Source organism: Eriocheir sinensis, chromosome 26 (genome assembly GCF_024679095.1).
Source record: "Eriocheir sinensis breed Jianghai 21 chromosome 26, ASM2467909v1, whole genome shotgun sequence".
NCBI classification, from domain to species: Eukaryota; Metazoa; Arthropoda; class Malacostraca; order Decapoda; family Varunidae; genus Eriocheir; species Eriocheir sinensis.
Genome location: NC_066534.1, coordinates 1861957 through 1878167, shown reverse-complemented (window position 1 = coordinate 1878167; position 16211 = coordinate 1861957). Strand labels below are relative to the sequence as shown.

At 44.7% G+C, this 16211-nt stretch overlaps 1 protein-coding gene across 1 annotated transcript; it reads left to right on the top strand.

Annotated features, from left to right (window-relative positions):
- The first annotated feature begins 4037 nt into the window (after positions 1–4037).
- Positions 4038–15781, top strand: LOC127003690 (venom protease-like). Its single transcript, XM_050870622.1, has 9 exons — positions 4038–4267; positions 6072–6242; positions 8047–8112; positions 9038–9222; positions 9912–10015; positions 11172–11340; positions 12264–12360; positions 13585–13754; positions 14483–15781. The coding sequence occupies exons 1-9, from the start codon at positions 4180–4182 to the stop codon at positions 14645–14647; spliced, it is 1215 nt and encodes a 404-aa protein (XP_050726579.1). The 5' UTR covers positions 4038–4179; the 3' UTR covers positions 14648–15781.
- The last annotated feature ends 430 nt before the right edge of the window (positions 15782–16211 follow it).

The window sequence follows — 16211 nt, the reverse complement described above, 5'->3', positions numbered from 1 at the left end:
GACGGTCACTGTTCTTCCCCTAAACCTATTAACAGTGGTGTCCCACAGGGTTCTGTCCTATCTCCCACTCTTTTTCTGTTGTTCATTGATGATCTTCTTTCCAAAACGAACTGTCCTATCCATTCCTACGCCGATGATTCCACTCTGTATTACTAAACTTCTTTTAATAGAAGACCCACCCTACAGGAACTTAACGACTCAAGGCTGGAGGCTGCAGAACGCTTAGCCTCAGACCTTACTATTATTTCCGATTGGGGCAAGAAGAACCTGGTGTCCTTCAACGCCTCAAAAACACAGTTTCTCCACCTATCCACTCGACACAATCTTCCAAACAACTATCCCCTATTCTTTGACAACACCCAGCAATCACCTTCCTCAACACAAAACATCCTCGGTCTATCCTTAACTCAAAATCTCAACTGGAAACTTCATATCTCATCTCTTACTAAATCAGCTTTCTCGAGGCTGGGCGTTCTGTACCGTCTCCGCCAGTTCTTCTCCCCCGCACAGTTGCTGTCCATATACAGGGGCCTTGTCCGCCCTCGTATGGAGTATGCATCTCATGTGTGGGGGAGCTCCACTCACACAGCTCTTCTGGACAGAGTGGAGGCTAAGGCTCTTCGTCTCATCAGCTCTCCTCCTCATACTGATAGTCTTCTACCTCTTAAATTCCGTTGCGATGTTGCCTCTCTTTTTATCTTCTATCGATATTTCCACGCTGACCGCTCCTCTGAACTTGCTAACTGCATGCCTCCTCCCTTTCCGCGGCCATGCTGCACACGACTTTCTACTCATGCTCATCCTTATACTGTCCAAACCCCTTATGCAAAAGTTAACCAGCATCTTCACTCTTTCATCCCTCACGCTGGTAAACTCTGGAACAATCTTCCTTCATCTGTATTTCCTCCTGCCTACGACATGAACTCTTTCAAGAGGAGGGTATCAGGACATCTCTCCTCCCGAATTTGACCTTGCTTTTGGACACCTCTTTTGTTTCTTTTTTAGGAGCAGCGAGTAGCGGGCTTTTTTTTTATTATTGTTTTCTTTTTGTGTGCGCCCTTTAGCTGCCTCCTTTGTTGTAAAAAAAGACAGACAGACAGACAGACAGACAGACAGACAGACAGACAGCATGACAGACAGACAGCATGACAGACAGACAGACAGACAGACATACACATACACATACGCACACACATACGCACACACATACACACACACATACACGCTCTCTCTCTCTCTCTCTCTCTCTCTCTCTCTCTCTCTCTCTCTCTCTCTCTCCCACACATTAACTCTGGTACCGATTTTATTATTATTATTATTATTATTATTATTATTATTATTATTATTATTATTATTATTATTATTATTATTATTATTATTATTATTATTATTATTATTATTATTATCATTATTATTATTATTATTAGTAGTAGTAGTATTGTTTTTATTATTATTATTATTATTATTATTATTATTATTATTATTATTATTATTATTATTATTACAATACAGACAAATAAGTACAACAGTTACCCCTGAACAATAACGAGAGCGAGTGCATTTTAGTCACCCATAAAAAGAGGTGGGCGGAGCTTCGGCTGGCGGGCGGGCGTTCCTATTGGATCTAATTTCCTCTAGGGCGATAGCCTAAGGGAACTTCAGGAATATTATACTTTCGCCGAATCTGAACCTAATAGCCGCTGCTTCTCTTGTTCGACGCAGTAAAAATCTGTAAGGGGGGTCTTTCACTAGACGACCCCCTCACCCCCACCACCAACCCCTTCAATCGAGAGAGAGAGAGAGAGAGAGAGAGAGAGAGAATCATTGACATGCGTGATGCAGGCGGGCGGGTAACAAAATAACAGGAAATGAAGCAAACAACAGACCTAACCTAAGGGGGGGAGGAGGTTACCGGCTAAATCCAGCCTCACCTGCCGACCTTACCTGGACTGAGGGTTTCCCATGCTTACGTAACGAGAGAGAGAGAGAGAGAGAGAGAGAGAGAGAGAGAGAGAGAGAGAGAGAGAGAGAGAGAGAGAGAGAGAATCAGAGAGAGAGAGAGAGAGAGAGAGAGAGAGAGAGAGAGAGAGAGAGAGAGAGAGAGAGAGAGAGAGAGAGAGAGAGAGAGATACCTAACCTAACTTAACATAACCTAACCTATCCTTACCTGAGCTGAGAATTTCCCATGCTTACGTAACGAGAGAGAGAGAGAGAGAGAGAGAGAGAGAGAGAGAGAGAGAGAGAGAGCACAGTTGCTAATTCCCTAGTGTCATTTTTCCATTGTTAGTTGCACAACTCTGGAAAAATACACTTCTCTTATTAGCCAGAAGCACCAGTATCATTTCTTTATCACACATACACGCACTGCCCATATTTCATCACGATATTACGAAGTAGGAAAAAAATTCAAGGGACACGCCCACAAGCTAATCACGAGATCCCACAAAACAAAGGACGACAATTTCCTGCCAGGGCCACAAGAGTCCAACGTTACCAGATTATCGTACTCAGAGCCTCGTATTTACCAGTTTCTAGGCCGTAGCTATTGCCAAAAAACACCAATAAGTAACCATTTTAACGGTAACTATATATGAAGGCAGTTTTGAGGTCGGACGTCGGCAAACATAAGAGGCTGAGTACGACAATCTGGCAACGATGAGAGAGTCCAGTCACAGTGTTGCCAGATTGGGCTACTTATCGCAAATTGGGCTACTTTCTGGGGTGCTGCACTACAAAATTTTTGACGTTTGCAACTTGCGACTTTTTGGGCTACTTTGGAATAGGGTTGGGTTAATATATAAATGGTAGTCTACTAGTTTGATAAAATATTCATATTTATATTGTAATAATTAGTAACTGTGTAACATCTACGTATCTACCGAATACAGATTTCTTTGTAATTATCATATGCCAGCTTTTTGATCCGTCTTTGTGTGAGCATTAATATACCTGTAATATACTCGTACGCGTGTGGTATTCTGCCGTCATAGAGGAGGTATAGGTACCGCCGCTGAAAGATGCCACTAGGATATTATTTGTCATCTAGTGGGAGAATACATTTCCGATGTTTGCATACGTATACTTCTGTGCAAAATCAATGAGATTAACCCGGTAGCAGCGGGGATCATGTTTCTTAATGGTTCCTCCAAGCGAGAAAAATGAGAAAAAATCACCCTCACACAAACCATTTCATAATATATATCAAAGCATTTGTGATCAGATTATGTATCATCTATTTTGGGGGGTTAAAATCATGGCACAAATTTGGCCCGTCGCTGCTACACGGTAAAGCCACAAATTTAGCCCGTCGCTGCTACACGGTAAAGCCACAAATTTGGCCCGTCGCTGCTACACGGTAAAGCCACAAATTTGGCCCATCGCTGCTACACGGTAAAGCCACAAATTTAGCCCGTCGCTGCTACACGGTAAAGCCACAAATTTGGCCCGTCGCTGCTACACGGTAAAGACACAAATTTGGCCCGTCGCTGCAACACGGTAAAGCCACAAATTTGGTCCGTCGCTGCTACACGGTAAAGCCACAAATTTGGTCCGTCGCTGCTACACGGTAAAGCCACAAATTTGGCCCGTCGCTGCTACCGGGTTAATGAGTATCTATAAGGCCTATAAATTCTCTTGATCCACGTACATTATAGCATTACTGACTCAAAAAAGGACTTGATGAATGGTTGGCTGCCGCAGTGCCGCCTGTGACTATATTTGACGTTTCATTCGCGTTTATTCGTATTCGTATTTATATTTTTGCGTATATGTAATACTGGACTGCGAGGGAATAATATTATGCATTTACTACTCTGAATGTGTTGTGATATTTTGTGCTGTGTGTGTGTGTGTGTGTGTGTGTGTGTGTGTGTGTGTGTGCGCGCGTGTATTTACCTAGCTGTATTTACCTAGTTGTGAAATACAGGAAAAGAGCTGTACTAGGCTCGTGCTGTCCCGTCTCCATAACGCTTATTATCCAGTTTGGCTTTAAATTCATGTGTGTGTGTGTGTGTGTGTGTGTGTGTGTGTGTGTGTGTGTGTGTGAACAGTATTTGGGCTACTTTCTCTGTGAATTTGCTACTTTTAGGGAATCCTTGTGCTACTTTTGATGAGTCTGATCTGGCAACACTGAGTCCAGACCATTCAGTGTGACGCAAGACACGGTGAGGAGAAGACGTCATGGCGTTCTCCAACAGAGTGCACGGCTCCCTGGCTTTCCTGTGTTTCCTGCTTCTAGCGCCCGTAGGAAAACGAGCGATTGCGTTGGGTGAGTGGATCTGTTCTTTACTTCACTGTTCTGGGTCTCCTTAATTCCACAGCAGGAAGAGAAACCAAATCTAACCTAACCAATCTTCATTATGAGGAAGAGGCAGCTAACCTAACCTAGTCAATCTTCATTTTGAGGAAGAGGCAGCTAACCTAACCTAACCAATCTTCATTATGAGGAAGAGGCAGCTAACCTAACCTAACCTAATAGTAGTAGGAAAAGGGAGTGTGATCGAAAGTGCTGGTCATGTATATGCTTTGATTCCTGGATGGTTTTATGATCAGGCAACAACATAGAGAAAAGGTCCATATATATACCGCTCTCGGATCCCACGCTTCTAACGCAGTGCCTCCTCGCATAGACAGTGTTGCACCTATCTGACGCAGGCCATTGACATATATTCTATCCCTCCTTGACCTTAACAGCCTTTCATTACTATTCTGCACGAGGAAGGCAAGGAAAACACGAAGGAAAGGTCCATATATACCGCTCTTTGATCCCACTCTTCTAACGCAGTGCCCCCTCGCAGAGACAGTGTTGCACCTATATGACGCAACCCAGTGTGTTATGTTTCGTTTTCCACGTCCTTCAAATACTAGGAGATATAGAGTCATTATGTGTGTGTGTGTGTGTGTGTGTGTGTTCAGGAAGCACACTGAAGTACACTGATGAGGATTTGTGCTGGATAAGGAAGAGGAAGTGTATAAGTGTAGGAAGAAGATGAAAAGAAGGTTATGGTGGTTTGAGGAGGAGGAGGAGGAGGTAATGAATGAGGAGGAACATGGGTGGAAGTGGTGGATGAAATAAAGAAGAAGAAGAAGAAAGACGAAAAGGAGGAAGAAAAGGAAGATAATGAAAATGACACACACACACACACACACACACACACACACACACACTAATAGAAAAAAACAAGCTTCCTCCGTTACACTGTTTTTTGGCCCGGTCACTGTAACTCTCCCTCCGTCTGGAACCTCCCGGCAATGCGCGCCGTTGTGTTCAGCCCCGCCCCGACAAAAAATATAATACACCCTTCATCTGTGCTGTTCAGGTTAAGACACAGGTGCAGCGGCTCCACGAGGTTATATAAGCACAGTGACCTATCGTGTGGCAAGATTTTCAGCCTCTTCCTCGAAGCCAAATGATATCTATGTGTGGCAGAAGTGGAGTTCGTCATATAATGTAGTGCAGAAGCTGTATTAGGGAAAGGCAAACCGCTGTGCAATATAATAATAATAATAATAATAATAATAATAATAATAATAATATAAAATGACGATAATAATAATAATAACAACAACAACAACAGCAGTTCAACGATGCGCAGGTCAGCAGAAGATGGACACTAAAAAGTTATATCCGGTTGCCAAATAATTCATGGGACAAGTATGGCCCTGTTCTAGATAACCTGGCGAATAGGCCCCGCCCCCTCTCATGCCTCGCCCACCATTGATATTTATATATTATCACAGCCATTTTTTTGTTTTCAAGGTTCACACGGCCAACATTCCTGACGCTGATATGTCCTCCAGGCCAGGGCTTCGTGGTGCAGTGGTTAGCACACTCGACTCACAACCGAGAGAGCCTGGGTTCGATTCCCAGGCGGAGTGGAAAAATTTGGGCGGCTTTTCCGATACCCTACGCCCCTGTCCACCCAGCAGTGTACCAGGTATTAATCGGGAGTTGTGTCCCGTCTCCTGGGGTCTCTTCCCTTCTCCTATAATTCCTTCCCCTTCTGTCTCTCTCTGGCATATGACCACAGATGTTGCGCCGACTAAACGAAACTTTCCAACTTTTCCTCCAGGCCAGGTTGTCTTCCCCACCTACGAGCCGTGCAGACTAGAGACGGGCGCGGTGGGAGACTGCTTACCGCTCACAGACTGCCCGGCCGTGGTGCAGAGTTTCAGAGAGCGGCGGCCCGTCAGATGTGGATTCGAAGGGTCAACTCCACTCGTCTGTTGTCCAAAGCGTCAAGGTGAGAGAGGTCGTAAGCCTAAGTCTATATATATACCAAGTCAAGTCACGCTGCTTCAAAACTGCGACCGGTACGCGCAGGAGGCGGTTTTGGGGCGGAGCAGTGGGATGACGTCACTTGGAGCTTAAAAAAAACACCCGCCAGTTCAGGGGTGACTAAAGTTGGGGTCGTGTGTGCACTCTGGATGTGCATTCTCGCCTTCTTTCGTAGCGCGTTCAGGCAAGCCACTGACGAAAAAATATGTCTTTTTATTGTGCTATTGCGTGACTGTAATTCCAATGCCTACAAACGGTGATGTGGGGTGTGAGGGAGGGCATGATGAAGTGATTGATGTAAATTAGTCCGCCTTTCCTCGTTTTCTCTAAATCCCTGTTTGTACATTCTCTAGTTTGGCTCCAAGCAGTGTCACGCATAAACCACGCCTCGGCCGTGTCTCCTCCCACAAACCTGCCTATGACTTGACTTGCTGTATATATAGACATAGCCGTGAGAGGTATTCCGTGCATCCTCGTCCATTTCCCTGTAGCGGCATTCACACGGGACCTGACAAATCTTAGGACTACCTCTATTCAGCAATAAGCGAACATAATTGGTTTTTGGTTTCCTCTGACGAAAAGGAAGTGGCTCCTTGGTTGATTTGGCTTCTTTACCGAGAGAACAGATACGGATATTCTTATTGCTTGTTCGTTTTCAAGTCAGTTCCGCAGTCGCCCCCCCCCCCCCCCCCGCTCCCCCCTAAACACGCTATATTCACACACACAAAAAAAAACGAGAGAGAGAGAGAGAGAGAGAGAGAGAGAGAGAGAGAGAGAGAGAGAGAGAGAGAGAGAGAGAGTGTGTATGTGTGTGGAGAGGAAGAGAAAGAAAGGACGAGGAAGAAAAAGAAGAAGAAGAAGAAAAAAAAGAAGAAGAAGAAGAAGAAAAGGAGAAGAAAAAGAAGAAGAAGAAAAGGAGAAGAAAAAGAAGAAGAAGAAGAAGAGGAAGAAGAAGAAGAAGAAGAAGAAGAAAAAGAAGAAGATGAAGAAAAGAAGAAGTAAAAAAAGAAGAAACGAAGAAAAAGAAGAAAAAGAAGAAAAAGAAGAAGAAAAAGAAAAAGAAAAAAGAAAAAGAACAAGAACAAGAGGAAGAAGAAGAAGAAGAAGAAGAAGAAAAAGAAGAAGCAAAAAGAAGAAGAAAAAGAAGAAGAAGAAGAAAAAGAAGAAGAAGAAAAGAAGAAGAAGAAAAAGAAGAAGAAGAAAAAGAAGAAGAAAAGAAGAAGAAAAGAAGAAGAAAAAGAAGAAGAAAAAGAAGAAGAAGAAGAAGAAGAAAAAGAAAAAGAAGAAGAAGAAGAAGAAGAAGAAGAAGAAGAAGAAGAAGAAAAAGAAGAAGAAAAAGAAGAAGAAGAAAAAAAGAAGAGAAAGAAGAAGAAAAAGCAAAAGAAGAAGAAAAAGCAAAAGAAGAAGAAAAGAAAAAGAAGAAGCAAAAGAAAAAGAAGAAGCAAAAGAACAAGAACAAGAAAAAGAAGAAAAGAAGAAGCAAAAGAAAAAGAAGCAAAAGAAGAGGCAAAAGAAGAAGAAGAAGAAGAAGAAGAAGAAGAAAAAAAAGAAAAAGAAAAAGATGAAGAAAAAGAAGAAGAAGAAGAAGAAGGACAGAGAGAGAGAGAGAGAGAGAGAGAGAGAGAGAGAGAGAGAGAGAGAGAGAGAGAGAGAGAGAGAGAGAGAGAGAGAGAGAGAACGAAATACTTTCCTTATGACCTTGTGTAGTGCGTCAAGCTGTGCAGATCATAGCTTTTGTTTCCCTATAACCGAAGTTCCTTTCTCCCCAGACAGCGTCACCGGCCCTCCGCAGCCAGCTCTGGACATCTCTCCTCCGTTAGGCTACGACGCACTGGGTGAGTATCGCAACGCACCCCGCCATCATGCACCGTTGCTGTCAACATTAGACGACCTTTTCAGATTTTGAGAATAAGTCCTTCAGATGAGGAACTGATATATATTGCAAGGAGGAGAAAATGAATTATAGTTTTTGCCGGGGCTTCGTGGTGCAGTGGTTAGCACACTCGGCTCACAGCCGAGAGAGCCCGGGTTCGATTCCCGGGTGGAGTGGAAAACTTTGGGCGACTTTTCCGATACCCTACGCCCCTGTCCACCCAGCAGTGTATCAGGTATTTATCGGGGGTTGTGTCCCGTCTCCTGGGGTCTGTTCCCTTCTCCTATAATTCCTTCCCCTTCTGTCTCTCTCCGGCATATGACCACAGATGTTGCGCCGACTAAACGAAACTTTCCAACAGCTCCCTTCTCCTATAATTCCTTCCCCTTCTGTCTCTCTCCGGCATATGACCACAGATGTTGCGCCGACTAAACGAAACTTTCCAACAGTTCCCTTCTCCTATAATTCCTTCCCCTTCTGTCTCTCTCCGGCATATGACCACAGATGTTGCGCCGACTAAACGAAACTTTCCAACAGTTCCCTTCTCCTATAATTCCTTCCCCTTCTGTCTCTCTCCGGCATATGACCACAGATGTTACGCCGACTAAACAAAACTTTCCAACTTTTCCCTTCTATAATTCCTTCCCCTTCTGTCTCTCTCCGGCATATGACCACAGATGTTGCGCCGACTAAACAAAACTTTCCAACTTTTCCCTTCTCCTATAATTCCTTCCCCTTCTGTCTCTCTCCGGCATATGACCACAGATGTTGCGCCGACTAAACGAAACTTTCCAACTTTTCCCTTCTCCTATAATTCCTTTCCCTTCTGTCTCTCTCCGGCATATGACCACAGATGTTGCGCCCACTAAACAAAACTTTCCTTTCAGACTGCGGGACGAATGCAACCAGAAGAATTGAGACCTTTAGGAAACCTTTCAGTTCTCCGGTGTTAAGTATCAACCGTCAGAAGAGAGCGGATGTCCCGTTAACAGCACAACTTAAGCTCCTTGGAGTCAACCAGCCATTCGTTGTTGGTGGAAAAATCTCCTTCATCGCTGCGTGGCCGTGGATTGTGAGTGAGGCAAAACTGTAAAATATCTAACATGTATTTGACCCGGTAGTAGCGAAGGGCCAAATTTGTGGCTTTACCGTGTAGCAGCGACGGGCCAAATTTGTGGCTTTACCGTGTAGCAGCGACGGGCCAAATTTGTGGCTTTACCGTGTAGCAGCGACGGGCCAAATTTGTTGCTTTACCGTGTAGCAGCGGCGGGCCAAATTTGTGGCTTTACCGTGTAGCAGCGACGGGCCAAATTTTCGCCATGATATAAACCCCGCAAAATAGATGATACATAAACTGAGCACAAATATTTTGATATGTATTATGAAATGGTTTGTGTGAGAGATGATTTTTATTCTCATTGTTCTCGCTTGGAGGGACCATTAAGAAACATGATTCCCGCTGCTACCACCACCACCGGGTTAAGATCGGCTGTTTTGGAAGAGTTGTAGAAAATGTTGGAATTTTCATGATATATAAACCCCAAAAAAATAGATGATGCATAAACTGATCACAAATGCGTTGATATATATTATGAAATGGTTTGCGTGAGGGGTGATTTTTTTCTTTTTCCCGCTTAGAGGGACCATTAAGAAACATGATCCCCGCTGCTACCACCACCGGGTTAAATACATGCAAAAAGATTGGTGTTTCCCAGGCCTGATCACCAACGGAACGCTATTCATCACCGCTTTCTCCCACAGGCTTTGCTGGGACAGAAGGACGCTGCTGGCACCAACTGGTTCTGTGGCGGCACCCTTATCAACGAGCAATGGGTTCTTTCAGCGGCTCACTGCTTCAGGGACTTGTAAGCCATGCCAATGTCTGTGTTGCATCGCCTAGGTTGAATCGTTAGGCCATATTTCCAAGTTCCCGGATAAGTTTTAAACGGTGGAATGATCGATACTGAACTTATTGAAGCTGATGAAGACTTGTATCAGATCCCCTCGTAGTCATGGGGGCTTCGTGGTGCAGTGGCTAGCACGCTCGGCTCACAACCAAGAGAAAGCCCGGGTTCGATTCCCGGGCGGAGTGGAAAAATTTGGGCGGCTTTTCCGATACCCTACGCCCCTGTCCACCCAGCAGTGTACCAGGTATTAATCGGGGGTTGTGTCCCGTCTCCTGGGGTCTGTTCCCTTCTCCTATAATTCCTTCCCTTTCTGCCTCTCTCCGGCATATGACCACAGATGTTGCGCCGACTAAACCAAACTTTCCAACTGTTCCCTTCTCCTATAATTCCTTCCCCTTCTGTCTCTCTCCGGCATATGACCACAGATGTTGCGCCGACTAAACGAAACTTTCCTTTCCTCCCCTCGTAGTCGTCTCGGTAAACGGACTCACTGTTGAAAGAGTGAGTGACAATAGTTTAATTATGTCTGGGTGAACACGGGAGAGGCACCTGTGGTAAGCCGGATAGACCACCGAAGTCCAGTGCACCGGGCTATGGGTTTTACTAGCCATAGAGGGAAGGGCTACTATGTGTGTGTGTGTGTGTGTGTGTGTGTGTGTGTGTGTGTGTGTGTTTACAGCAGAGGAGACAGTGCAAGGGTGTAAAAAAAAAAAAAATAATGAAAAAAAAGAAAGTCCGCTACTTACTGTGTATTTACTGTGTGTATCTATCTATATCTATCTATCTATCTATCTTTCTAACTAAGTATCTATCTTTCTAACTAAGTATCTATCTATCTATCTATCTATCTATCTATCTATCCTCTCTCTCTCTCTCTCTCTCTCTCTCTCTCTCTCTCTCTCTCTCTCGCTCACTCTCTCTCTCTCACACACACACACAGAGAGAGAGAGAGAGAGAGAGAGAGAGAGAGAGAGAGAGAGAGAGAGAGAGAGAGAGAGAGAGAGAGAGAGAGAGAGAGAGAGAGAGAGACAGAGAGAGCAATACATATACACACCTCCATAACATAATTACCAATACATTTTATTCTAAGTCAACAAACACTTTATCATCGCAGCAAGGCCGAGGTGGTCCGTCTGGGTGAACACGATTATGAGGACGACAACGACGGGGCTCTCCACAGTGACTTCGGTGTTCTGGATGTGGTGAATTACCCAGAGTACAGCCCCCCAGAGGCATACCACGACCTGGCCCTGCTCAAGCTTGACTCAAAGGTCCAGTTACAGGTAAGCCTAATCGTGCACTATCCAGTAGCATACCCGCATTACTCAATATTGAATTCATGATTTACTCTCGTGTTTAATTAATCTGGTAGCAGCGACGGGCCAAATTTGTGGCTTTACCGTGTAGCAGCGACGGGCCAAATTTGTGGCTTTACCGTGTAGCAGCGACGGGCCAAATTTGTGGCTTTACCGTGTAGCAGCGACGGGCCAAATTTGTGGCTTTACCGTGTAGCAGCGACGGGCCAAATTTGTGGCTTTACCGTGTAGCAGCGACGGGCCAAATTTGTGGCTTTACCGTGTAGCAGCGACGGGCCAAATTTGTGGCTTTACCGTGTAGTAGCGACGGGCCAAATTTGTGGCTTTACCGTGTAGCAGCGACGGGCCAAATTTGTGGCTTTACCGTGTAGCAGCGACGGGCCAAATTTGTGGCTTTACCGTGTAGCAGCGACGGGCCAAATTTGTGGCTTTACCGTGTAGCAGCGACGGGCCAAATTTGTGGCTTTACCGTGTAGCAGAGACAGGCTAAATTTGTGGCTTTACCGTGTAGCAGCGACGGGCCAAATTTGTGGCTTTACCGTGTAGCAGCGACGGGCCAAATTTGTGGCTTTACCGTGTAGCAGCGACGGGCCAATTTTGTGGCTTTACCGTGTAGCAGCGACGGGCCAAATTTGTGCCATGATACAAACCCCCCAAAATTGATGATACGTAAGTTGATCACAAATGCTTTGATATATATTATGAAATGGTTTGTGTGAGGGTGATTTTTTTTCTCATTTTTCTCGCTTGGAGGGACCATTAAGAGACATGACCCCCGCTGCTACCAGGTTAAACAAATATAACTTTCTCTTTATAAAATAAGTAATAAATTATAACACCTTTGTCTTCCCATAATTGCAATATTTTTTTCCATTACTTCTATCCGACAGAAGTTCATTCTCCCAGTTTGTCTGCCGTTTGGAAAAAAGATTGAGAACATAATTGATGCAGTAGCGACGGTCGTAGGATGGGGGGATACCTTGAATGGTTAGTAGTGTGTGTGTGTGTGTGTGTGTGTGTGTGTGTGTGTGTGTGTGTGTGTGTGTGTGTGTGTGTGTGTGTGTGTGTGTGTGTGTGTGTGTGTGTGTGTGTGTGTGTGTGTGTGTGTGTGTGTGTGTGTGTGTGTGTGTGTGTGTGTGTGTGTGTGTGTGTGTGTGTGTGTGTGTGTGTGTGTGTGTGTGTGTGTGTGTGTGTGTGTGTTTTGCAGCAGAGGATTCAGTTCAAGGGCATAAACAAAAAAGGAGACAAATATGAAAAAAAAAGTCCGCTACTCGCTGCTCCTAAAAAGAATCCAAAGAGGTGGCCGAAAGAGAGGTCAATTTCGGGAGGAGAGGTGTCCTGATACCCTCCTTTTGAGAGAGTTCAAGTCGTAGGCAGGAGGAAATACAGATGAAGGAAGATTGTTCCAGAGTTTACCAGCGTGAGGGATGAAAGAGTGAAGATGCTGTTTAACTCTTGCATAAGGGGTTTGGACAGTATAGGGATGAAAGAGTGAAGATGCTGCTTAACTCTTACATAAGGGGTTTGGACAGTATGGGGATGAAAGAGAGAAGATGCTGGTTAACGCTTGCATAAGGGGTTTGGACAGTATAGGGATGAAAGAGTGAAGATGCTGTTTAACTCTTGCATAAGGGGTTTGAACAGTATAGGGATGAAAGAGTGAAGATGCTGGTTAACTCTTGCATAAGGGGTTTGGACAGTATAGGGATAAGTTCAAGGGAAGGGAAGGGAAGAGTTCAAGTCGTAGGCAGGAGGAAATACAGATGAAGGAAGATTGTTGTTCCAGAGTTTACCAGCGTGAGGGATGAAAGAGTGAAGATGTTGGTGTGTGTGTGTGTGTGTGTGTGTGTGTGTGTGTGTGTGTGTGTGTGTGTGTGTGTGTGTGTGTGTGTGTGTGTGTGTGTGTGTTCTTCTCTTCTTCCTCCTCCTCTTCCTCTTGTTCTTCTTCCATTCTTCCTCCTCCTCTTGTTCTTCTTCCATTCTTCCTCCTCCTCCTGTTTTTCTTCTGATCTTCCTGTTGCCTCTATCTTCTTCTTTTTCTTCTTCCTTCTCCTCCTCTTCTGTTCCTCGTGTGTGTGTGTGTGTATATGTGTGTGTGTGTGTGGGGGGGGGGGGGGGGAGCGCCGCCACTGATTATTCCACCATGCTGAAAAAAATTTACATTCACAAGCTTAGTTCAACCTCTTGCTTTCCTTTCCTCTCTCCCAACAGGCGGCTTTCCGAGTTCAGTCTTGATGGAGGCAGACGTGCAAGTGTTCCCTTCATCCAGGTGTGACCGCAGCTACTCTGACATCCCTGAGTACCCGAGCAAGTGGCCCCGCGGCATTGGGGAAGAGACGTTGTGTGCGGGAGACCTCAAGGGGGGGAAGGATGCCTGTCAGGTAAGCGACGTTGACTGCCTTATAAAATACACCTCGTTTGACACTTTACTTTGCACATAACGAGCCTATATACTCATGTGTTGGGAAGTAAGGAGCCTATATACTCATGACTTGGGAAGCAACACTGAAACTAGACCCATAAAATTTCTAAAGGGAGGAAAAGCAAGCACAATCAGAGTAACATAAATCTAAAAGTCGAAGGCCGATATTATCAGGGCCTACCGACTCTCACATCAGTTCTTTCTAATTGCCAAATAAGAAGTAAAATGCGTGTTTTTTTAGAGTTCATGGTAGAGAAGGGTCAAACTACCACCAGGGTCATTAAACTACCCCTGTAAATGCCCCAAACTACTACGAAAGCCTTGTCAAATGTTTGTTTCTTAGGTTCATGGTACAGAGGAAGGGTCAGAGTACCACCAGGGTCATTAAACTACCATTGGAAATGCTCCAGACTCCTACGCAAGCCTTGTCAAATGTGTGTTTCTTAGGTTCATGGTACAGAGGAAGGGTCAAACTACCACCAGGATCATTAAACTACCCCTGAAAATGCCCTAAAAACTCCTATGAAAGCCTTGTCAAATGTGTGTTTCTTAGGTTCACGGTACAGAGGAAGGGTCAAACTACCACCAGGGTCATAAAACTACCCCTGAAAAGCTTTGTCAAATATGTGAGCTTCGGCCCCGAAATCTTTAAGAATATGACCCTAAGCTATTTTGTTCCTTGCTCAGGGTGACTCCGGAGGGCCCCTGGTATCACGAGACGGCCGCGGACGCTTCGTGCTGGCGGGAGTCGTGTCGCGAGGCTTCGGCTGCGGCCACGTGGACTTCCCCGGCCTGTACGCCAACATACGACACGCACCTTACCTTGCCTGGATCAAGAAGGTCGCGTTCTAATACGACAACTAGGAATGTAATAACTTGGTGGTTGAGGGATCAGGGCAACGTTGCCACATTGTCGTACACTGAACATTGGATTTATCATTCTTAGGCTCCAAGACTGTCGTAACCACACATTGACGACAGGAAATTAAAGTTAGCGTTCAAACTGTTAAATAGTGATGGATTTCGTTCTTTTTTGCTATAGTTATCGGTCAGAAACTACGAAAATGCAATGCGCTGAGTACGATAATTGGCAACGCTGGATCAGGGTCACAGAGGCAGAGTGGCAGCGGTACTGTCTGGCCAGCCTTGTTCTCTCTCTCTCATTCCCTTTTCTCTCTCCTCCTTCTCTTCTGCCTCCGTGGTCCAGCGGTCACCGTGCCTATACCCACAAACCCGCTGGCCCAAGTTCACATATCCCTCCACCACCACCAGCATCACCGCCTCTACTTCTACTGCGTTTCTCTCTCTCTGTCTCTCTGTCTCTCTCTTTCTCTTTCTCTTTCTCTCTCTCTCTCTCTCTCTCTCTCTCTCTCTCTCTCTCTCTCTCTCTCTCTCTCTCTCTCTCTCTCTCTCTCTCTCTCTCTCTCTCTCTCTCATGATGGGTGGGGCTGAATGTAATGGTGTATTGTGTCAAGCCATACATACAATAAACTCTTTTAGTCAGTCCCCAGTAGTATTCCTAAACTGTCAAACTCTTTAACGGGTCATTTTATAAGACACAACAACAACACTTTTTTTCCATTCCTTTTCCTTCCTTTTTTTTTCTTAGGCAGGTTTCATTTTTCTTTCTTTCTTTCGTTTCCTTTCTATTATCCTTTATTTTCTTCCTTCCTTCCTTAGGTTATCTGTCATTTCTAATTCTTTCTTCGTTTTCTCTTTTTTTTCCTTTTCTTTCTTCCTTCTTCCCATCTTTCTTTATTTCTTTCCTTCCTATTTTCCTTCCCTCTTCTTCCCCTTCCTTCCTCTCCCTAGTTTTATATTCTCTGTATGCTTCGTTCAGTGCAACACGCAAGACTTCCCATTCAAGATTGTACCCTGCAGCCGGCCAACATTCTAATGCAAGTGTTAATCAAAGTCTTCGCTCTTTCATCTTATCGCTGGTAGACTTTTCAGTGCAAGAGTTATTTAATAAACGTTAAAGCTTAGTATACTTTGTTTATCAACCTCTTTATTCATATATACTTTTTTTATTACTCTGATCCATCCTGTAATCAAATTCCTCCTTTCACTGTCCAACATTCTAATGCACGATATAACCTGTACCGTCACTCTTTCATTAACTCGTCGGCGGCCTTCCTTCGTTTGTATCTCCCTCTTCCCCTGTCAAAGCTTCCTACATATTTTTTTCTTTCCTTATATTCTGCTCGTACCCTTAGGCCAACAGGTGTGTACACTTGGCGGTCTAACCCACAGAGAGACAAAGATAGGGTAAAGGAAAAGGAAAAAGTTGGAAAGTTTTGTTTAGTCGGCGCAACATCTGTCGGCGCAACATCTGTGGTCATATGCCGGAGAGAGACAGAAGGGGAAGGAATTATAGGAGAAGGGAACAGTTGAAAAGTTTGGTTTAGACGGCGCA